The sequence below is a fragment of the Papaver somniferum genome, chromosome 1 (genome assembly GCF_003573695.1).
Source record: "Papaver somniferum cultivar HN1 chromosome 1, ASM357369v1, whole genome shotgun sequence".
Lineage (NCBI taxonomy): Eukaryota > Viridiplantae > Streptophyta > Magnoliopsida > Ranunculales > Papaveraceae > Papaver > Papaver somniferum.
Genome location: NC_039358.1, coordinates 141,921,155 through 141,945,331, shown reverse-complemented (window position 1 = coordinate 141,945,331; position 24,177 = coordinate 141,921,155). Strand labels below are relative to the sequence as shown.

Below are 24,177 nucleotides of genomic sequence, written 5' to 3'. Positions count from 1 at the left end.
TGTTTTTTTAGGAAAAGTAGGATAACCTCGATAAATTGATAAGTAATTTCCATTGTTTCCATAATTGGAGTTACCCGTAAACCATTACATCTTCATTCCATTCCTCAATGTTTGGATAAGTTAATATCGCTCATAGGCTATGATCTACCCAGATATGTTTGATTGCATACTTATTACAAAAAACTGATAGTTTTACTGCTCAAATTACATAAACTCTCATAATTAAATAAAAGTTGTACCTGACAAAGCTCAGCAATAATCTTTTGAGTGAAGTTGCGGCCCATGTGGAATCGACACTGAAAATTTGCATTAAAATACTCACATCCATTATTAAAATAATCATGTATCATCTTGTCGTGGTAAAAATATCGATCTCGCCGCGTCCATCTTCTACTGAAAACTTCTTTTGACTCTAAATGCTTAGGTATCATCGCTTAATGTCATTGCAACATATAGTTTCACTGTCTTCTAGCATCGTTTGACACTTCATCCAATTGACGCAAAATCTCTATATACGTTTTTTGCTCTTCTATGTACTTGATTTTATATATTTTGACTGCGCCTCAAGTATATCAATTGTACTTGAATTGTTACATAACTATAATAGTCGATAACATCACTAAGAAAAGACACATATTCATCTCGGTACATCTAGTAGAAGAAGTAAATAACCTCATTGAAGTGGGAGACGAAGTGTTGAAACAACCGCTAGAGTTACTAAAAGAATGGGTAGACCCATCATATAGTACATTAAGTGGGTTTTCAGTGGTTGATAGATGGAAAAGTTGGGAACATTTTAAGAAGTTAAGCAGTGTGATTGCAACAGCTGAAGAAAAGTGGAAGATTCCCGAGCAAAAAAGACAGTAAAGGTGGCTAGCGAAGTGGGAAAAGGATTCACTAGAAATCAAGAGATAAAAATGTTTGCGGGAATCGGTGCCACGAAGCTGCAGAGAGAATTTCCAGGCATTTGGCCGCCATGGCTATTCATTTAAGTCTTCGGGTTGCGCCTCACCTCAGCCCTGAGAAAGACGCCATTCACTTCTATTCCACCAAAGAGAAAGCAAACCGCAGCGTTGTCGGCTCTCGCTTGAGTTAGATATGGATAGAATCTTCCACCGTATATGATAACCAATGGCATTAACTAAATCTAGGACAGGTTTGATATTATCTCTATATGTGTTAATAGAACTAGATGTGACGCCCGTGCTCTGCACGAGCCCAGATATTTGCAGAACAATAGGTATTGGTGAATAAAAATAGGTTAATGGTTAGATTTTTTTAAATATTTTGCTTCCCGTAAAATAAAAATAGATTCTTTTTTGCCGGTGAAGTATTTTTTCACTCGAGATTTTTTTTTACCCGTGAAGTATTTTTCTGCTACTCAAGATATTTTTTCCTTTTACCTGTGCATATGTTTTTTTTAACTCAAGATATATGTCTTTTTCCAAAAGAATAAATTAATAAAAGGATAGAAAGATAAAAAAAAATTACATGATAAAAAAAATTACCCGCAAAGTATTGTTCTTATTTAATATTTATTTTTTGTTACCCGTGATTTTTGTTTTTTTTACTTAAAAATTATTTTCAGGTGGGGCCGGTAAGATTTTTTTACTTAAATTTTTTTTTATATTTAAAAAAATATTTATGGTGGGGGTCAGAAACTCTTATTTCCTATTAGTCTAAATTTTTTTCAAACGAAAATCACCTGAAATCATATTATTAATAGATAGAATTAAAATGCACCGTGGATCACAAATTAGCCCAATGCAATTTCCGAAAGAAAACTCCCTCACACGTAGAACATACTCTTATTTTCGAGCCCGACTCTAGCAAGTTATTAAACTCGCTCCTTGGACGAACACAGGCTTAGTCAAATGGAACCCTGTTACCCTGCTTTAGAGGAGCGTTTTAAAACTAGCCGTTGGCGGCAGAATATAAGCCGCTAGCGTCTGTAGTCAAGCCGCATCTGGACCTTGGCCGCTAGCGACAAATGTTAAACCGTGCAGCTTAACCTTCGCCGAGCTTCTTATACTGCGCCAATCTCATATTACAATAGTGGATCCATTAGCCCATCCACGAGACTAACCAAATTTCATGATTTACAAAAACACCAAAGGAACCCTAAAGAAGAGAAGTGACAGAGAAGAATGATCTTACCAATGAAATATGAATAATCTAAAGGTGTGAACTACCATCGGAAATTGATGAAAATTTGTATAAACATTACCCCAATTGGTCTCAATGATGCTTGTAGCTCATAGAAGTCCTGAAGTACCACAGAGACCAAGTTCCCTCTGAACTCGAAGATAGAAAGTATGTACAAATGCCTATACAAAAGATAGAGATAATACAACAATTGGGATCCACCTGAATAAACTTCCCCGGGCCTCATAACAGGCAACATCAACTGTTGAACCTAAAAGCAACCACAGAGACTCATGGGAAAGGGTGTGGCGGGCCAGGTGGAAAACCGAATGGGTCATGATGGAAACCAGGGTGTGGTGGTGGCCCAGAAGGGTAGGATCCAGGACCGTCGAACATAGCATTTCTCACCCCTCCTGGTGGGCCATCCAGTGCAAAAGAAACACCTGGCCTAGCATGATTAAACTCATCAAGGAATGGCCCGTACCGCCGCATTGCTGTTGTCATCATTCCATATGATGATGATGGTGTGTTGCCAGGAATAGATCCGTACGTAGAACAAGATGGTAGTGAACCCATGCTAGTGAACCCAGTGTCTTGGGGAGGTACATAACCACCACTTCGCCTAGATGAATATGGATCTGGTCCACCATAACGGCGGAGAAGTTCGGAGTTATCTATTTCTTGCTGGCCATAACGGCGGAGAAGTTCGGAGTTATCCACTTCTTGCTGGCCATAACGACGGAGAAGTTGTATACCTGTATCCGACTCCCTACCGTATCTGTGATGATCCTTCTCCTTTGGGTATGATGACCTATTGAAACTACTCGTACGGTCTTCGTTACCACCGTACTCTTGAATAAGACTACTAATATTTGCTGGTCCACTACTAGAACCTTTTCCAAATAGACAACCCTCTTTCGAACTGTACCGCCTCTCTATATCATCAAGATCTTCATCACAGATGCTAGATGAGGTTGGTAGACCTCCATACACTCCAGTTCCAAAATCCAAAGACGTGCTTTTAAAGGAAGAAATCTTGCTAACTGGAGAAGGCCTATCAACGTCCTCCTTTCTGTTTCTGGGCGGTGTCTTGTCATTGCTTCTTGATTGCTTTGATTTGGCTTGCTCCGCCTTCCAGTTTTCTCGAAACCTTTTCTTCTTGAGGTTCTGACTCGTGTCGCCACTGCCGTTAAAATCACTATCTCCGAGCTTAATTTGGTCAACCCTGAGATCACCTCTCACCAAGGCTTGGTTAAGTTTGAAACCATCTCCATGCTTGCTTTCTGCTTCTACTTTAGGATCATCTCCATAGCTTCTTTCAGTGAATTTAAGATCATCTTCGTGCCCAGTCCTGCTTTGGTTGTCATCCGACCCAACTTTACTAGGCTCTGGTCCACCGACTTGTCCATGCAGATCAATTATAGGGTTGGATTCATCAGCATACTCTTTCATAAGCTTCGTGGTATCACCATAGAAATCATGAACAGGAGAAATATCTGTTTCCCGCAAGTGTGGTTCATTCAGCTGTTCTTCCGTCTGCAACTCATGAGGCATTTCTGAGGATAAATGATGCTCCTCATACGCTATATTCTTGTGCTTCTCAGTCCAATCAGGGCGACTCCACAAATAGAGGAGAGGGGGTTTTAAGTTCCATTGCTCCATTTGATTATCATCTACGTCGACAGATCCAGGCAAGTAAAAGGACTGCAATAGAAGCATGGATGGTTAGCACATAATGGTCCACCCAACACTCAAATGTAACCTTAACCAAATTAAAGCCACAGGACCCTTTTTAAGAATACCTTTCCAGAAAGTTTCTGATTGTCCTCCCAGATCAGATCATACGCCTCTCTTTTTTTATCTAGCCTGGGTAATATAACCAAAAGAAAATCAGAAAAATTGCCTCAGAGAGAGTGAGACAGTCAGTTTTGTCTGGCAGGCAATACCTTTCTGTTTCTGGAGGTACAATGAGGATAAGGAGCTTTGGTTTGAACTGAAGAGCCTTATCAATAAACTTGTTTGCTAAAGAAGCTCTAACCCCAAAAGGAGGGTTTAGTCCCATGATCTGGTAGTAAACATCAAAATTTTGTAAAGCTTTAATTTGTTGGCTACATTTTCAGGACAACTTGTATATTCCAATTATCCCACATAAATTGGGTCAGGTAAAACAATACTAATGGATATAGAGTAAAAACTAGTACACACCAGTTTAGATCCAGCTGGCAGTTCATCTCGACGAACAGTCATCCAATCTCTCCTTTCGAAATTAAAATCATTCTGCACAGAAAGGATTTATCAATACAACGGCAGTCATGGCATATATGGGCAGAATGCCTCAACTCTTACGGTTCCACCAAGAAAGTTCCCCTAGCGGAAAAGGAGACAAAGGAGGTATATGGACCACATGAGCAGATATGCCCAAGTATTTCTAAGAAAACAAATTCTATGGTAGACCTATTTTCGAGTAGAGAGATATGACTTCTTTGACCAAAAACAAATTCAGATCATCAGAAATATCCAAGACATACCAACCAAATCAATTTAATTTGAAATTAATATAAAAGGCTAATGGAAGCACCTTTACTTCACTGCTACTATAAACTGAGGTAATTGTGAATTTTACCTTTGCTGAAAGCATATCAAAGTTTTTAAAATTACACTGCTTCCCAGTTTCTTCAAGCTTTTTTTTCATTAAGCAACTGAAATCGTTGGCACCACAGCAGAAGTCAACTATCTGAAAAGAAAATTTGGCATCATATGCAACATATGTTTCTGTTCAAACTCTTAAAATTTTAGTACATTGAAAATCAGACGCAGGTGGCATGAAAATTACAAGATCACAAAAATGAAATGGACAAGCAGCTGGATTAAATAATTGACGACAAGGAACCAGCAACCTTGATGATTTCTTACCATGTCTCCGTTTTGCACATAAGGGTGAAGCTTATCAACAATCTGCACATAGAAGCTAATGCAATTAGTGTTCATCTAGTTCAGTTAGTTATTATTAGACCACCTTAAAGAACTAAAGAAGATTGGCTCTGGAATTGTTTAATGTTTCTACTGCTTCTCTAAGCATGAGGCATAAGAGTCTAATATAGTGAATGACCGATGCTAAAACAGTTGATAACTAAAAAAAAGACTGTTAAAGTTCTATAAAACGAATGATAAACATCAAAAAGTTACCTCCTGAAGCTTATCTACTTTTGTGAAATGGCGACCAAAAGATGTGTAGCGCAGGCCAACGAGAAAAGGTGCAAGGTAGACCTTCAGCTTGTTCTACAACAATGTGTGCAATTAGTAAGTAACATACTAAGTGTATTGCAAGAACAGCCAATCCTACACAAGTGAGAACATGTGTGTCATCATGATAAACTAGAAAAACAAAAATTACCCTCCACTTTGATATGGTGGCGAGAACGTTTGGTTGGCAAACAGCTCTAGCTTCCTCTAATTTTCCATTTTCTTCTAGCATGCGTAGAGCAGTTCGACAAGCCTGCAAATACATCCAAGGTGCAGATTTAAGCAACTACAAGATCAGTAACCACAAAATTCAACAGTTTAATGGAAAACAATTACCTCGACAAAACGATCCACCTTTCCTTGAGTAATGGACTTGTCCACCACATACTTTGAGGAGGAAGCGTGTGTGGATGGTACGGTATGACTCCTTATAACATCCTCTAATGTTATAGTTGCTGATAACCTATTCTTTAAAGTCAATATTCTGCATAACATGAATTAAGACTCAGCAATACAATGAGAAAATGGATAATCAATTTTCATACAATTAGACAGTTTTATCCAACCAATTTCTGCTAGTATAGGTTGGAGTGTCCTACAAATTCCATTAGTAGAAGTAGTTACTGTAACTATAGAAAGAACATTCAGCCATGGTAGCACCTCACCTCTCTCTAGTCTCAGTATCTAAGGGAGGGCGGATGGTTTGTTTCTTTTTGAGAGGAGCAGCGCTTTGGGGATTTTCAGCTCTATGGCTATGTATGTCCTTCTGTTTCCTTACATGTTCTGCATCCTTCACAACTAGATTTAACTTTGTTTCTCTCCCAGTTTCTCTCCCAGTTGCCCTCCTTTCATCAGCTATGTAGTGCTTCTCCATCTTCGTGGAATTCAGAGGATTTTTTGCGACCATGCTTTTAGGTTTCTCTGAAGGACGGATCCTTGGTTCAGATAGACACTTCTCCCTTTTTATCGCAAGATTACTATCCTTTACAGGAAAGGACACCTTTTCAACCAACTTTGGCTTCTTCGAAAAGGCTGTTTCACATGTAGAGTGGTCAGATGGAACACTTCTCTTCTTTATTAGAGTCTTTCCCTTTCCAGATAGCAAATCTTGCCCTTCTAATGTTTTGCTTTGTTCATCATAGGGGAATTTAATGTGGATTCTCTTAGGTGTTCCATATGATTCAATTTTATGCTTCCTGGGACAAAATCATGAATAAGTCAAAGCTGCAAGCTTTGCAATCAAAAGAAATAGGAAAAAAGAATGAATAAAAATTTAAGATCTTACAAACAATATATCAGTATACGATTGTTTGGCAAAAGACCATCCCAAGCCCTTACAGCTTCTGCATCCTCTGATACTTCAAAGGCAATCCTCCTGATGAAGGCAACTAGTGAATATACACAAGTATACTAATTTGAAGGGGAAAAAATACCATCAAACATAATGACAAATATTTGCTACCTGGGTAAGCATTTCCGGTGGTATGCCTTTGGGCAACGTCTGCAAATAGCGAAGTTAAACTCGTCGACATCCTTATTTTCTCGCTCTTTACATACAGAGCATTGATGTGCTGGACACGTAAATGATTCTCCAGCAAAAATCTTTTGCTTATACGCTTCTGCTTCAGCATTATTCTCGGGATAAAGAAGTTTTGAAACACATTCCGGATGGTAGAAGTATCCACAAAGTGCAGAGACACATGAGAAAACCTGAAAATAAGATGTGAAAACATGAGTGAATATTATATACTAATCTTCAGACTGAATAATACTATTCCTGATGAATATTTTTCTCAGATGTTTCTTTAACTTTAGCTCGTTTTATTTGCTACTACTGTGCACCAACACTACGATCAAGTCTAGATCAGAATGATAGATTTATTGCTGGAAGAGATACATCAAAGAAACAACTCAAGCTACATCTATCAAAAGGTTTAGATACTTTAAAAGCATAAAGTCAGCTCAATATAGCTTCTTCCTTTTCTCTTTTTTGATGGATTAGTTTAATATAGGTTGAACATGATAAATGCAATTGCACGGCAACAGTTGTGTAATGTAACTCATCCATACCTCAGCCCCATTCTCTTTCTCGGAGGATCCCAAAATTCCACATACATAACACTGGTGCTGTTTGCTTTCGCAATTCTTACATAAAAAGTTTTGAATTGCCTGCACAAAACCAACAAGCTTTAACGGAAATACAAACACACTATACTAAGTGAATATATAGGAATTAAAATATGTCGAAAACTAGAGACCCATACTATAACTTGAGACTTAGAAAATCCCAGGGATTTGCAATCTGACTCTGCGCCGTCATGCACGGTTGCATGGAAAGACCTCAAGCACTTACCCTCGCAGCTACATTAGGATAAGGCAACATCTTGGTCACATACAAGGTTTCAAATAAGAAAATCAAAAAGCATTGCATACAACAAATGAAAGGTGTAGCAGGTGCATTCTCTTTATGATCACATATTAGAAAGATATATTAACATTTAATTTAAAAGGTTAGCAAATACATCAAGATTTGTCAGCCTGGGAGATGAAGTGATGCACAAACTGAAAGAGGTATTTCTCCTTTTTTAAGTACTAAACGCGGAATAAAAAATTCCTACCACACAATTCCCTTCATTTTGCCTTCTTCTTTATTTCTTTCTTAAAATTGCAACAAACTTACTCTATAAGAACCATCACTAAAGTTTGGACATAATGTAACACTGCAGACTCTAGTACTCCACCTGAGCCAAAAAACTTATTTCGTGCTTAAGTCATGAATAATGACATCCTACAGAACCCAAAAGACACCCTAGCGTATGCTTGAACCATGTGTGATAACTAAAGAATCACCAAACAATTAAAGCATGTAGCTTACCATAAAAGTTCACCACCATTATCACAGATCGAACAAACTGAATCAAATAGATCACTCTCTTGATCATCTTCATCTTCATCTTCATCCTCATTGCCAATTGCTTCATCCCATTCTTCATCGTCATCCACTATAAATTTACTCTTTTTTGTTTCCACAGCAGTATCAACATCATGCTATACCAGACTAGTCAGTACAGCAGAGTGGCAAAAAAAAGAAATCCACAAAAGTAAAAGATTACAGTGGCAACACAAACCTCATTAGATGCTTTTGCTTTGGCAGGATTTTGAAGGAAGGCTAGTAGAAACTGTTTCAAGAAAGAATTAAGGTATATGGTAAACACCTGATCGAAATACTGGTTCTTGCTAAATACAACATTAAAGCAGCGTACACAGCCCGATCTAGTAAGACGAAATAGATTAAACACGGGATCATCCAAATTGAGTTTCCTAACCATCACAAATTGATTCACATGACATCTTAATACACTAATGTCTAAATAAGAACCTACACAGTTACAAAATTCCTATTTTACTTATTTGACATATATTCACAACATTATCATTCCGTTCAGCATATCCAGGCATGTATTCTAAATTCTTATAGTTAAAGAGAGTGTTATAAGGATGTAACAACTGCTCAAGCACTGAAAATCTAGTAGATTATACTATATTTTAAGCAATTTCACTGTACTGCCGGAACTTATTTGGTGAAATCATGAAACCATTTTCATGGAAACCAAAAAAAAAAAAAAGAAAAAACATTCTCCGCATTTTCTCAAATGTTGAAACCTTAGAATGACACGCGAAACATACAAACTTGCACTTGTTATCTAGAATACCAAATTAACAACCCTAACTATCATATTTCAGATAGAACAGCATTAAAAAAAAAAAAACTGATATTTAGTCTTCGCAATATTCATCTGTACTAGACAATAAGGAAACCAAGGTACTCAAATAACTCCAAAATGCTGTGCTTCATAATCATCAACTCCACAGCTAAGTGATTTCATCATTTAACGAGATTAAACCTAAGCAAATCCTTGGTCAAAGTTCAACTTCAACTCATTTTATATCCTAATCCTACAATTCAACGTACCACATTAAACCTAACGCATGTACAAAACAATTCAAGTACCAAACAGAATGAACTAATTCTAAGGAAACTGCAGTTTGGAATGAAAACCAAATTTCTGAACAACTAAAAAATTGAAAGGGTAGAAACTGAGTAAAAACCTGAACAGGTCAGCAGTTGGATAAGATTTAAAAACACAAATTCAATTTTCAGCAAGCCAAGACCAATCATCTATTACGCTAAAAACGTCTGAATATATCTTGGAAAAAATTACAAGCTTGAATTAAATTTATCTCTCCAATTGGAAATATATTAAACTATAAAGCAAGTTCCATACATCTTCTGAACAATATTCATGCATCGAATTTTGACAACGCAATGGTCCGCAGATGTTGTACCAGTTTATCGTAAGGGTTGTCAACTGAACGAAAGTGTCATACTATCAATTCATTCATAATTGGATATAACTTGAAAGAAACAAGAAAAGACTCTTCTCTTTTTTTCAGTAGATATTTCTTCACCGATTATCAAAATTGTTGTCCTATAAATATGTAACACATACCTTTGATTGTGACAAAGTTTCATCATGCTTCACTGTGTCGTTAATTAAGGCGAAGTGATCAATCAGATCATGTTCAGAAGGTTTCACCTCATGTAAGCTGCATGTGAGACAGCAATATTTCAGATTTGATAAACCTTAGAGGAACATAAGATATTTTAACGCAAGTTTGCAAACCTGAAATTTTTTCTTAAGCGATCCCAAAAGGGCTTCCCTAATGTATCTGGATTCCTCTTCAAAAAGTGTAGAGCATTCAAAGTTATCAAAATGGTCCTGATTGTAGGCTCATAGCTCTTCCTTGGCTTTTGAAGCTTAATCCAGCTCTTCTCCTTGGAAAGCACCGATATTCGAGGTTCTTTGTCTAAAAGCTCGAATTTCCATGAAATTACAGGTTTATAGATTTTTTGCAGCCCACCATCCGCAGTTCCTTGCAAGAAAATCTGCCTTTCAAGGGATCCTGGATTCTCATCTCCAGTCCAACAGATTGGCAAATTGCAAAAGGTAATTGGCTCATTTTTATCATCAACAAAGTGGAAGTTCTCTACAAAATGTGGCACATCATCCGCCTCATCATCTGAAGAATCCATTTCTATTAGCCTGCTGCTAGCTTTGCGACAAAACCTAAATACAAGGTATATAAATTAAATAACAGGTAAATCAAACTATCGAAGCTGGTAGCTAAAAAGTTTAAGAAACAGCCAAATAATTAAAAATCTTCAAAATTCATAAGGAACTTCTCACTTAAGAACTAGGCTAGCCAACCACATTTGCATTGGCACTTTGACTAGCATTGAGAAAACGAAGGGATGAAATTCTAAGACATGGTGGGTAGTAAAGAAAAATAACCCTGGATGTACAAACATATCAATTGTTTCTTGAGCACGGTTGAGACACTACTACAACTATGGCATGACAATGCTGTTTTCTCTCTAACTAACCTAGTAGAGCAATAGGATAGTAATTACATTGAACTTCCAGTAGAATCTAACACTATCATTTGATCATCTCTGATGTCTGATAGGCATTTCTACTAAAATCCCCTAAAAACAAGAAAAGTAGTAAAACCAGCAAAATCTACCACAAAACCAAAATCCACTGAAAAACAAGAATAACAATGAGAAGGCCTAAAGAGTATTGAACTCAGAACAGTAATTGGATAATAAGCACAATAATAGAACCTAAAGAAAAAAAAAAAAGAAAAAAAAAATCATAATAAAGAGCAATAGAATAGTCATTATTCCATTACCACATAATCATAAACCCTAAAAAAATCGATTGAAGCTTTTTTCCGTACAATATATACCTGTTTACTATTGTGTGATGAAAACTACAGAGAGGAACTGAAAACGATAAAACTGAGGTTCTTCTTACCTCTGTGTCGCGGGACAGACAGTTGGTGCTGCTCTTCGATTCAAATGGAACAGACAGTTGGTTTTGGGGGTTTTTGTTCAAGAGGAGATGAATGGAAAATTCATATGATTCTACTACTATAAACTACTCCAGGGACAAGGCCTGAGCATTTATCCCCCAATCCTCGGATCGACCCGACCCACCCGGCCTTTCAAGACTGGGTGCCTAATCTAGTAATCTGCGCATTGATGAACTGGATGCGAGTGCAATTTCAGAAGAAACCTGTTTTGAGGCATACTGATTTTTTTTGAGGCATACTGAATGATGACAAAATAGGGTCATTAGATAAAAAACATTATCACCTCTTATCCTCCACTTTTCTATAATGACATAACTACCCTTATCTAGTTAGTGTTAATGATTATGATTAGATTTAATAATAATGTTTAATTAGATATGTTAGTGATTGATTAAGTTAGTTGTTAGTGTGACATTAGTTGAAAAATCATGCTTTCGTGAGAGAGTTGGGTTTTTTGAGAGAGGAAGAAGAAGTGGAAAAAAAACTAGGTTTTTGAGATTATTGTAATTCAAGATGGGTAATTCAAATGACGAATGAGAATCTTCATCTCATAAACAGAACTAGGTATCACCTCGGCCTACGGCCGAGGCTCAACCTTTTTTGTGATTACCCAGTATTTGAAATTAGGTTCCTGCAAAAGTTAAGCAGGTTATCTTAAATTATGCCTCAGCATGAGTTCTCATGGGCTATCAGCAAAAGAAAATCAAAATTATTGAACAAAATACAGTATGAATGTGACTCCATATTAACACAAAAATATTATTGTTAGAGCACTGCTCGTTCGAACTCGCATGCGTTGTTATCTCAAGCATGTTTGTCAATGTTAGTGATCAAAACTATAAGTCTTGATTTCTAGTCTCTTATAGCTAAGTCTCGGACTAGGATAGTAAGTGTAGTTGAGCTCAAGGACTTCATGGCGATTCATCATACAAGTAGAAGGACTACTCAAGGAACCGGTGGAACTTCTCGACAAAAAGGTATGTGGAGACTTGAACTTATTTGTCACTCAAAAGTCTATCTATTCTATCTCCTAATCTTTGAGACAAAAGTCGTATGCTATATATATAGACTAGATAATGCACATTTGGTATTTCGAGCCGAGTACACCTCGCCTATCTATATCTCTAAATATGTATTGGTAAGATTTTCGCTTCGACCAAGTTTATCTTTACCTAGTGACGAAAGTCATGAATGTTTCAATCACTTTGGAAATTGTTTTGACGAGAAATGGTGTAACAACTATATAACGTCCTCTAAGAATGTTTCAATGATTGGAATGAGAGTTTAGATTACATAACCAATGTATTCCTTGAACCGAAGTTCTTGAACTTTGTTGATCAAGAGAACCGGAAGTATGGCAAGTGCCAAGTCTGCGAACTCAGTCCGCGAACTGCCGAAGTTCTCAAACCCGAGAATTTCTGCTGGAGTTGACAAAATACTTGCGTGAGCCAAGTCCGCGAACCCAGTCCACGAACCGGTGAAGTTCTCAAACTCGAGAATTTATGCTGGAGTTTGTAAACTCTGTCGGTGTCTTAAGTCCGCGAACCTAGTCTGCGAACTTGAGAAGGTTATATATCTAAAGATGATCTCTGAACTTAATCTTAAAAGACTAAGGAATGCTTTTGCAAACCGTGGCTATTAAAGTTCATGAACCGATTCTTGTGAATCAAACCATCTTTGCTTCAATTGTGTCTTGCATAGTTACATAAGATTTCCTTGCAATTGAACAACTCTCTTAACTAGTTCATTTGAGTCATTTGAACTAGTTATGGTGAAGAAGAACATGGTTGGTATGAAATGCTCTTATGCTTAACCTTTTTGGTAAACTATTGTTGAACCAACAATGTACACGTTTGGGTGCGGTTTACAAACCTAGAAGCGTACAGTCATTTGTGTATGACAAGCTAAGTTTTCGATCTAACGGTTGAGAAATATTAGCTTGAATCTAAATCAGGTTTTCATCTAACGGTGGATATTGATTGCTTTGTAACTAAGGCAAAACCCTGATTTGAAAGACTATATAAGGGGACATCTAGCAACTCTGCAAAACTAATCCCCACACCTTACGTGTGCTACTAGTTTGCGTGCTAGAGTCAGTTCTCCTTTAACCTTTGGTTGTCTTCTTCTAAAACCAGGTTAACGACTTGAAGACTTCATTGGGATTGTGAAGCCAGACCGATACTACTTTTATCGTAGTTGTGCGATCTGATCTTGCATCTTCTATCGTAATAGTACAATCATATTGATTGGCTAGAGATTGTTTGATTTCTCTGATATGCAAGATATAAAAAGTAATCACAAACACCTTCGTCTCATTATTTGTGATTCCACGACATCCTGTTTCGCTACCATACGATTAAGATTGTTGTGAGGTGATTGATTAATCTAGGATGTTCTTCGGGAATATAAGACCGGATTATCAATTGGTTCCTATTCACCTTGATTATTATCAAAAGACGGAACAAAATGTTAGGGTTTTTCTGTGGGAGACAAATTGATCCTTTGATAGACTTGTCTGTGTGAGACAAATTTGTTTATTGTTAAAGCCTGCGATTTTGGATCGTAGCAACTCTTAGTTGTGGGTGAGATCAGCTAAGGGAATCAAGTGTGCAGTATCCTGCTGGGATCAGAGGCGTAGGGAGTACAACTGTACCTTAGATCAGTGGGAGACTGATTGGGGTTCAACTATAGTCCAGTCCGAAGTTAGCTTGGAGTGGGCTAGTGTCTGTAGCGACTTAATACAGTGTGTATTCAATCTGGACTAGGTCCCGGGGTTTTTCTGCATTTGCGGTTTCCTCGTTAACAAAATTTCTGGTGTCTGTGTTATTTCAGTTTCCGCATTATATTGTTTATCTTTATAATTGAAATAATACAGGCTGTGCGTTAGATTATCAATTAGCAGAATCCAACCTTTGGTTGTTGATTGCCATTGATTGATCCTTGGATATTGGTCTTTGGTACCGTCCAAGTTATTCCTTGTGTTTGATTAAAGACTCACCGATTTCTTTTAGCTTGAGTAAATCAAAACAAGAGAGAGATATTAACTCCTTGAGATACTCTTACCTAGATTGAGTCTGACTGTCTAGTTGATTCTCTAGAAAGTGTTTCGGAGTTAGTCCATACAAATTGTTAAGCGAAATATTGAGTGGTGTTGTTAGACCCCCGTTTTTTCAATTACTCCATATTAATATTAATATAAGATTACTCCGTATTAATATTCTAGCCCCTGCCCTAAGAAGATTTCTGGTTCGTCCCTGTTCTAGATATGTATAACCGCAAAGCATGCACTAACACCCATGTATCCTAAGATGAGGTTCTAAAAAAGATGTCTATCATCTACCTGAGATGGATGCTTGCCGTTGCGATTTTCACGTCCTAAAATTTAGGACTCCCCACAGATGTCATGTAATCTCTCCCTGATGTTTTATTGGTCATGGCACACATAAAATCCACTAAAGATTCCGTGGTTAATTTTCATGTTGATGCAATCCCAAAATTTCTGTAGTGTTGGATATTATATAAATAAAGTATCCATAACCGGAAGTAAATCAAATTAAGTTCCCGTGATCCTAATAATATTAATATAGTAATGTACACACGAAAAAGATGATTTCACGTCTACCTAATTGGGTCCTTTGTAATTGCTTCAGACCGGTACGGTTCGAATAGTTCAGTAGCCGGTTTGCATTACACATTGTAGGGGTACGTGGCTTGATTTTCACTGCCAATTGAAGTTATTAGTCCAGGTAAAAGACCCAACTTAAGTTCAATGATTTTGATGAATAGCGAGCCTTCAGGTGAAAATCCCCTTAAAGCAAATAGAAAGAAAATTATATAAAAAGGACTTGAATTTCTTTTCCATAAAGATGAAATCCGGGAATCTGAAAGAAATTGGCCAGTGTTGTCTCGGGACAGTGCATATGTAGCGCTAGGAAAATTATATACTCATGTTAGTATCTTCTTAGATACGTTTACGGTTCATAGGAAATTACGGTGATTGTGGAAAATTCCTTCGCTATGTTATGTACTTCACTTTTTCTTCAACTGTTCCGTTCCTTTCTATTTTCTTTCTGCAGGTTCAAATGCTTGCTCTAAAAAATTTATGAACAATAATTAAATTCTCCCGTAGTATATATTCTTGGAAAAAAAAATCTAATAATCTTTCTCCTCTTTTCCAACTTATAAATCCCAACTCATGATACTGTGTAAGTTTATTGTACGAAAGCCAAAAAGTCGGTGATGGGTGTGGTTGTGTTGTTGGTGGCGGGTACGGGAGTGCGGTTGAAGGCGGAAGAGTCTCTAATTTCATCTTAAATTTCACCTAGCTTGATTGGGTCAGATATCAGTGTTTAGGCTTGAACTGGATCACATGTTTTTGAATATTTGATGATGTTCTCCTCTTTATATTATTTGCTTTGCTAATTTATTGTTGCGGCTATTGGCTTTTGAGTATGTCCCTTTCGCCAAGTTGGTTAGAAGTCTTCCGATGTTTGTTTTTGCCTTTCCTTATATTTGATGACAATAGACTCTACCTTACGATATCCCCTGCATTGTCAAAAGGGCTTAGAATACTTGGACAAATAAAAATAGAAAATACGTGAAGGGTTTCTGATTGGGGGTTTTGAGTACATATGCAACTATATTATTTATTGCGGACAATCTACGGTTTAAAACCCGCTAGCTCGGGGTGCCACTACTCGTGATCGGGAAGGATTTTTGGATTAGCCATCGCACATAATTAAGGTTAGCTTAGCGCTAAATATGGTTGGGCCACGACATAATATCTGTCGTCCAAATTCTCAGCGTCTAAAAGATTTTTCGATTAGCCAGGACGAGTCAGACTTATGATGGGGCCAAGAGATAGTCCAATATCATGAACGATCTTAGCCGTTCTTTAGCCCATACATATATACACCACCTTTTCTTAGACTATTGATACAATACATGGGTATATTTAATATCCTTTTTACAGGTTGAATTCTTCAAAAAACTGAATTTTTACATATAAGTTCGGCGAACCAGTGAGAGGTTCGGCTGATAAATGGTATGGGCATAGATGAACAGTTCGGCTCATTCGACACATAATATTTGTAGGCCGAACTTCTATTAACTCAAGTTAAAGGTTCGACATATAAAATTAATAACGAATCAGCCGAACCATTTTTATGACAAGTTCGGCTTATAAACTAAATAATCAGCCGAACCTGACAGACATCATGGAAAATTAGTCATAAGGTTCGGCTAATACAAATCAATTTTCGAATCAGCCGAACCTGGGAAAAATAATCCTTTACCTTACTGTATGGTTCGGCTCTATTTTCATATTATCGAATTAGCCGAACTTGTAGTTCGCTAAATATATTAAATTAGGTTTGGCTAATAATTGAGATAAACATACCAGCCGAACTGTTCTTAAGCACCTTCAAGGTGATGAACAGAGTCAAGTTCGGCTGATAATTCGTCTCAATTATAAGCCGAACTTCACTATGTAAGCGAAAAAAACCAAAGTTTTTGTTAATGATTAAACCTATTATATCAGTCAAAAAAAACAAAATAAGAAAAGGGTTTATGGAAAATATCTTTTAATACTCATTTCAAGAGTCTGTTCTTCACTCGGTTGAATTTCTGATTGAATTTCAGTTTCAACACCTCAATTTCTTCTTGTTCGTTAATTGACGGATTAAAAGAAGAATTTGAACGCCTCCTAGTGATTGTTTCTTTGTGCGAGGTATTTTATATCTATGTTTAATAAACGATCAAATTTTCACGAATCGGTGATTAATCGCGGCGATGAGAAAAATGTCGATTTCAATTTTTGATTTTTAAGCTAGAGAAGAAAAGAATATATTTAGATTTAAAGGTGATTTTGTTTTTTGATTTTAGGTTTTAAGGATAAGGTCACTTTAGTAATTTAAATCTTCTAAGGATATATAGGTAATTGCACTGCACTTTAGACACCCCTTATAAACCCACCTTAGATAGGATAATGAATAAGTATGCCTAAACAAAAATGAATATGCCTCAAAACAGGTTTCTAATTCATTGGAACTTGAACTGGTCACGGGTGTTGTTTAAAATCGGTTGGACATATGCTATTAGGTTATGGATCTTTCAAAAAAAAATTAATATTGAGTTTGGGTATAATTTGCCTTCCTAGTTGGGGGCTTAGAGCAACATTAGTGTTGTTGCTATAAGCCATATATGGCAACAAAACCAGACACAGTCTGGGTTGCTAAAAGCTAAAATAGTTGCCAAAATGTCGTATTCTCAAATGAAGTTGCCATATTTGAAAACTGATTTTGGTAATCTCAAATATAGCATCACGGTGTTATAAAAACCGTATCACCTGAAACGTTTTTTTAAATAACATCCACCACTAGACGCGTTTTTTAATTTCGTTTCCAAACTAGAAAATATTTGTAAACCCGTCTGGTGTGGACGGTTCCTAAAAATGCGTTTAAGAAAACGCTTTTAGAAAACGAGTTTCAGTTAGAAGGATTTAAAGATTACTTTACAAAGCGTCTTGTGCGACACGTAAATTATAATACTGTTTCGTTTGCGCATACGTTTTCTAAAATTCCGTCTAATAACTTTAGAAGGAATTTATAACTAGTTTTAACCTCTAGAAGGAATTTATAATCACGTTTAATATGAAACGGTTTTATAAAATCCGTTTGATTGAGGCGGTTTTATTAATAACGTTTAGGCTGAAACGGTGATTTAAACTGCGTGTAATTATAACAATCACTTTTCCACTACGTCAAAAACCAAATTGCCAAAATAAAAAAGCCATATATGGGATAGCAATTTGGAATTATAGAACCTCAACACTAAAGTTGTTGTTAGTGTGTTTATTTAGGGCATGTTACTAAAAGATAAAAAGGATCATTGAGAAGTAATATCTAGAAACCCCTTATTTATCTATTTTTGTAAATGGCTAATATACCCTTATTCATTAGTGATGATTAATTAAGTTAGTATTATTTAAATCAATTAGTGTTTGAGTTTGATTATAGTGTTAGCATTAGAGTAAAATTTCATTTCCTCTTTCGAGGTTTTGGAAAAGAAGAAGAAATATAGGAAAAAAAGAAAAACTTGTTTTAGTATAAAAGATAGGGAAAAAGAAAGAGGTGGAGAAGGAGAAGGATTCTATATTGATCAGAGTTCTATATGTTACATGGATATAATACATGGAGATGGGAAAACCAAAAGACTATTGTTTTGGCCACACATCCATGGGCATGGGCCCTTTAACACTCTCCCTTGTGTGGTTCAACAAAAAAACTTTATACATAATGCTTCAAATATAGTGCTTTGAATGTAGTTCTCCAAATGTCGTTCCCTCCTTGATGACTTGTGCCGAAATCAATTGCCTTACTAAAACTTTGACAAGGAAAAACCTAGTGGGATAAAACCTTGGTACAATTATTCACATGTAGTACTTCACATGTTGTCTCTTACTTTACACGTAGTTCATCACATGCAATACGATCTTCACAGATCGATGAGTTTAAGTTAATTGCCTCGTTAAAACTTCGTCAGGGAAAACCCAGAGGGACAAAACCTGAACTAAAGAAAAAGAGTACAATATTAAGCAAACTTAGAACATAGTTGGACTCGAATATGTTGCCTCATTAAAACCTTGACAGGAAAAATCCAGTGGGATAAAATATTGATGAAGGTAAAAGAGTACAACGTGACAGATGCAAGTAAAGGTGATCTGTTGCAGATGATCACTTTGTTCCGCTTAAGTTGACTAGTTGCTTCACAACTCCTAAGGCAAGAAATCCTTGTGGGAAAGACAATAGCCTTAGTTGGGAAATTACTTCCCAGTATTTGTTGTTGTCTCATTAAAAAAACCTTGTCGAGTAACAAAACCCTATGGGAAAAAGCAACCTCGGTGAAGGAAAATAGTGCAACACACCATTAGATGCTCCCCCTGATGTCAGGCAATTTTCATTAGTCTAATGCAGTCAAAAGGAGTTTGTCACACTTTAATTTGGTGACTTGAATGTTTATAAGACCATGTTGTTGATTCTGGAAGTTATGTTGCTTAACATACTATCACGTTTCATTTCTTTGATTCATATATTTTTAGTAATATTAACGTGATCTTTATGTCTTCAACGTTCAACATATTTGATGTTTTTAGTGTTGTCTCGCTAAAAACCTTGTCGAGTAACAAAACCCTTTAGGAAAAACTATTCTCGATGGAAGGGAAAAAGAGTACAACACATCTTCAATTTCGAAGTAAAATATGTCGACATCATATCCTTGGATCCTCCCCCTGATGTCGGCATCTCCCCCTGATCACTTTCAGAGTTGTTCCAGACAGTTCATTTAGTCATGTACTTTTCGAAACTGAATATCGGTAATGACTTAGAAAATAGTCTACCATATCTCCCCCTGATTACTTTTGTTAGAGAAGATATTATTGTTCCTTCATAGTCAACAACCTTTTGATTGCAGTTCCTATAGCATTCCTTTTTATGTCTTTGCAGGGATAAAACAAACTCATGTCAATTGTTACTTTTAAGTACATGATTACATTCATTGTACCATTCCAATGACGTTGCGTCGGCGCTGAGCTATATCTAGCTAGCAAGTTCATTGAGGATGTAAAATTTAATCGAGTACATTATTATACTAAGTACAACAATGCGTCTATTGTACTTAGATATGGTAATTTCATCTCCCAACACATCTTTGTCATCTTTCTTTAGACGAAATGGTCAGTTACTTACATTTGAACCTCGACTAATCATGGGAGTGCTATCAGGATGCATGTCTTTGTTAAATTGCCTGACAACTTTGGACATATGCAAACTGGTGGAATAATATACCACAAGCTCAGTATTCGGTCGAGCTTTCCCCAGACTTTTCATCTCAAATTCGGATTTCAAATAGCTTTTAAGGTCTCTTATTACATCAAGAGTACCCATCTTTTCTGTACCATCGACATAAATAGCTATAATTCCAAATCAAGAACTTTCTTGTGAATATGCAAGGAAAAATAACTTACTTGTCTATCCGCTCCAAATCAAATAACCACTTAGACGGGTATACCACATCCGCCTGATTGCTTATATCTATAAGTGAGCGTTCTATCTAACTGTAAACGCACTTTGTGATTTAGTGTCACTTGATTTGGATAACAAAAGGCTATCAAGTACTTTTGTAAATATCTTCTATCTCTTAATTCTTTCAGAGATATGTAACAACCACATACATATGCTGCATTTCAATTCCTTTAGAAATTACCAAGCTAACTGAGTAGCGGAACATTATGAAGTTCATTATAAGAGAACAATTCCAGGGATTTGTGAGAAACCTCGCGCCACAAGGCGAGTCTTTATACTTTAAGACTGCTTTCTTCTCATTATGCTTTGCGACAAATGAATCATGTATGTCCAACAGGCTTTACACTTGGTTGGTTAGCACTACCACACCAAATACCTGTATATTTGTCAAAGAACCAAGTTCTACCTGGATTGTATAGGCCAAATACGCTCTTCGTTGAAATTAAGAAACAATGAGCTTGGTTCGATCTCATCTTGATTTATTTCCTTACACAAGTGTATATCAAATTAATCATCAATATGCTCGCATAATCTTTCCATTGACTCATGCGCATTCTCATAATCCTTTGGGAATTCATTGTTCTCTGGAATCATCAAACTTTGGAGCGTCCTCCAGTATTGATTCATGGACATAATCAGAGACAATCAAATGAGATGATTTCATTAATGGTACAAATTAAGTTGTGCCTTACTCATCTACTTCCTTTCTAGGTGAGTATTGATCGAACCTGGTGGTCTCTCCATCTTCCTTTGTGGAGTCACGGCCTTAACTACACTTCTACCAGGTGTAGTTACAACACCTTAGTCTATGGTGTACCTCATACTGAGGATTTCTAACCTTGCAGGAACATTTGCAGCTGGTAAGTGTGATCTTGTCACGTTTTGATATCAGTGTACTTTCTGAAATTGATTATTCTTTGTCACTTCATATTTACATTTGTGGAGTACAAGAATAAATATGAGACACAGTGTGAACACACATGACAATTCCCGTCGTTCCCTTAGAAAATACTTTTTCTTATCTCCCCCTAACGACGGGAAGACTGTCTCATTAAAATGACAACCCGCAAATCTAGCGGTAAGAGATCCCCTGCTAAAAGTTTTAAAATGCGGATAATTGTTGGGAGTAAATATCCAACATAACTGCTTAATCGTTTTCGTGACCCATCATAATACGATGTGGACTCGTAATGGCACATATATAGTGCAACCAAAAATGCGTAAGATATGAATGTCAGGCTTATATCCAGTTACCAACTGGTACGCATAAAAGGTTGACTAATAGTGGGTTCTAAAACGAATTAAGTAAAGATGTGTTAATATTGCATATTCCCCAAGCAGTTAAAGGTAGGTTTGTACGCATAACCATGCCTTAGGCACCATCTGTAACCTTTGATGATAGCCTTTGCGAGACCATGGGGCACAAGATACTCTGCATTATCTTATTAAACATGCAATAACCATCAAGTCCTTTTGATGTATACTCGCTAGCATTTACAAGGGGTGGTGAACCCTTACATGTAAAATATGTGCTAGTAGTTTTCCAAACGCAAATTTCTTGGGAACTATAACTAGTCCAAAATTTCAAAACATTCACCAGAGTCATAAGTCACTTTAATGGTCCGCATTCTACATGAATATTTTTCTAAATTTCACCTTGTTATCTTTGTAATATGGATTGCTTATCATTTGCATCTTAGGATGGTCTCGATCCTGTTTTACTGAAGACTTTGTAAAATGAGTGATATGCTCTCTTACTTAAAAGCATAATGGGAGGGAGGGGGGTTGTGCATCTGGTACTTTACAAAACACTTATTTGAGAGATATGCCGTTACTTCGCATTTTGTCAATCTTTTTCCCGTTGTCTCGTCCACTCAAACACATCGATGTACGTATGAGTCCTTTCAAAATGAAACATCATGTCACAACCAAAGTGCCTTTATGGTTACGTCAAAGTCTGTATGAGTCAATTTTCCAACATTTCATCGTCGGAGTCAATGTGGATTCAATAATCCAAATTAATATTATAGTGATTTACATTTCACTAAATTGACTCATTAGTCTCTCTAAAGTATGTTTCCTTCCAAATACATTAGTGACTATAAAAGATGCAATCAATTACATTATCATCATAGTCAGGTTCCACATGATATCCGGTTTCTTTGGAATCTAATAAGGTGTGATTATCTCTCGGTACATATACAGATTTTGTGACATCTTTGTTTTATCTTGAAAACAAATTTTTGAGCAGTGTTGCACTCGATGATCCAATCCTCGTAGTCACATTATAAGGAAATAGTTCAACAACTAGTTTAAATTCCTTAAGCTAGTGGAAGAAAAACAATTATGAGTTAGACGTCTGGGTCTTAAGAGTTTTAATAAGTGGTGTGGCCTTATTACGTAATAAAAGTGGGATTCAACCCAAGTACTTTAGACTGAATATATATTACCTTTCACCCAATATATCTCAAGTGCTTTAGAGAATTTATGTCTCTTGTTTTCATTCCATAAGTACAGACATTGGATCTCGTTCAACTCAATAAGATAGTCGATTGGCCCGGCAAAGTTCTTATTGCCATTAAAGTTGATCTGAAAATTGGTTGCTACTATGATACACACATTACATTGTACATATCAATACCTATGACCAGGTATATTTCCAACTCTTTCATTTATGATGGGAGCTACAATTACATTTTAGCTAATCCCATAATCGGTTGATACTTGTGTATTGGTGTTATTACTACCGAAGACAAAAGTACATCTTTGTCTCATGATACATATGTCCCTTTTCACATGATTTATATGAGTCGGTATATCTAACCCTCATTACTTCGAGGTTCTTTCCATTTTTAATTTTGCTACATTTAGCTTAATTTGAGAATTTTTTTTATCTCAATAAGCCAAGAGAATCTCACTACACATGTCAACCACTTACTTTAGGTTGAATATATAACTAAAGATAGTTCTCTTTTTTTTTTTTTCATACTTCAACATGTATTGGTTCGTTAGTATCATGGATGAAGTAAATAAATGGAATTTTTCTGACTCATATAATCTTTTGTGAGTTCTTCCACAAAAATTGGAATACATGTGATTTTATTTGAACGTATTTTTTGAAACTACCGATTCTTTAATAGTCGAGCAAGCGAATTACATCCCACAGAACATTCAAATTTGGGCAGAAAATATCAAATACACAATAATGGTGCTCAAGTACTTTTAAACCCCAAATAAATATATTTGAATCAAGTTGGTACAACCAATTGAACAAAAGATAAACATCATTCAACCATAGCAATATCATTTCAAGAGAACAAGATAACAATAAAACCAAAATTCTTAATGATCGAGATCAGCAATCATAATTTAAATTGATCCCTTATATACCGTGGAATTATCTTAAGACAAAAATAAACAAAACTAGGCATGCTCTGAAAACAAATAAATAAGCCTAGCAAGTTTTCAATGTAAAAATCCACGTTATAGTTACATACCTCATACTTTGGTTCCCGCCGTATATGGACAAAACCGGAACAGCATTGGTCGCGCATGCCCCGAAACATAAACCCATTACTGGAACAGGACAGTCTCAAGGCAGGGACGGACGGGACTGGACAGGGACCGATTCGACTCGTCTGGACAGGGACCGATTCGGACCAACTCAGGGACAGGAACCGGATCGGATAGGGCAGTACGGGATTTATTTCACTTCCGCACTTCTCTTCTACAGAGTTCCCACCGATCTAAATCTACATCCGACCAAATCCCA

General features: G+C 36.5%; 1 protein-coding gene across 2 annotated transcripts; it reads right to left on the bottom strand.

Annotated features, from left to right (window-relative positions):
* Positions 1 to 2,177: 2,177 nt before the first annotated feature.
* Positions 2,178 to 11,371, bottom strand: LOC113302931 (protein ENHANCED DOWNY MILDEW 2-like). Of its 2 annotated transcripts, none has more exons than XM_026551901.1 (19): positions 11,268 to 11,371; positions 10,074 to 10,517; positions 9,900 to 9,996; positions 8,517 to 8,567; positions 8,264 to 8,436; positions 7,647 to 7,749; positions 7,459 to 7,557; positions 6,851 to 7,098; positions 6,674 to 6,763; positions 6,054 to 6,584; positions 5,725 to 5,872; positions 5,540 to 5,641; positions 5,332 to 5,424; positions 5,059 to 5,100; positions 4,769 to 4,879; positions 4,351 to 4,422; positions 4,092 to 4,210; positions 3,948 to 4,011; positions 2,178 to 3,849 (listed from the first exon to the last, which is right to left on the bottom strand). In XM_026551901.1, exons 2-19 carry the CDS (start codon positions 10,481 to 10,483, stop codon positions 2,437 to 2,439), a joined length of 3,966 nt encoding a protein of 1,321 aa, XP_026407686.1. In that variant the 5' UTR covers positions 10,484 to 10,517; positions 11,268 to 11,371; the 3' UTR covers positions 2,178 to 2,436. The 2 variants fall into 2 exon arrangements, with proteins under 2 accessions (XP_026407686.1, XP_026407695.1); XM_026551910.1 differs by having other exon boundaries at positions 7,653 to 7,749.
* Between the last annotated feature and the right edge of the window lie 12,806 nt (positions 11,372 to 24,177).

Coding starts and splice junctions, on each gene's coding strand:
- LOC113302931 (XM_026551901.1), bottom strand. CDS start 10,483: ATGGATTCTTCAGATGATGAGGCGGATGATGTGCCACATTTTGTAGAG. Junction 8,568..9,899: donor AAACTTTGTCACAATCAAAG/GTATGTGTTACA, acceptor TTCTTGAAACAG/TTTCTACTAGCCTTCCTTCA. Junction 6,764..6,850: donor CACCGGAAATGCTTACCCAG/GTAGCAAATATT, acceptor TGCCTTCATCAG/GAGGATTGCCTTTGAAGTAT.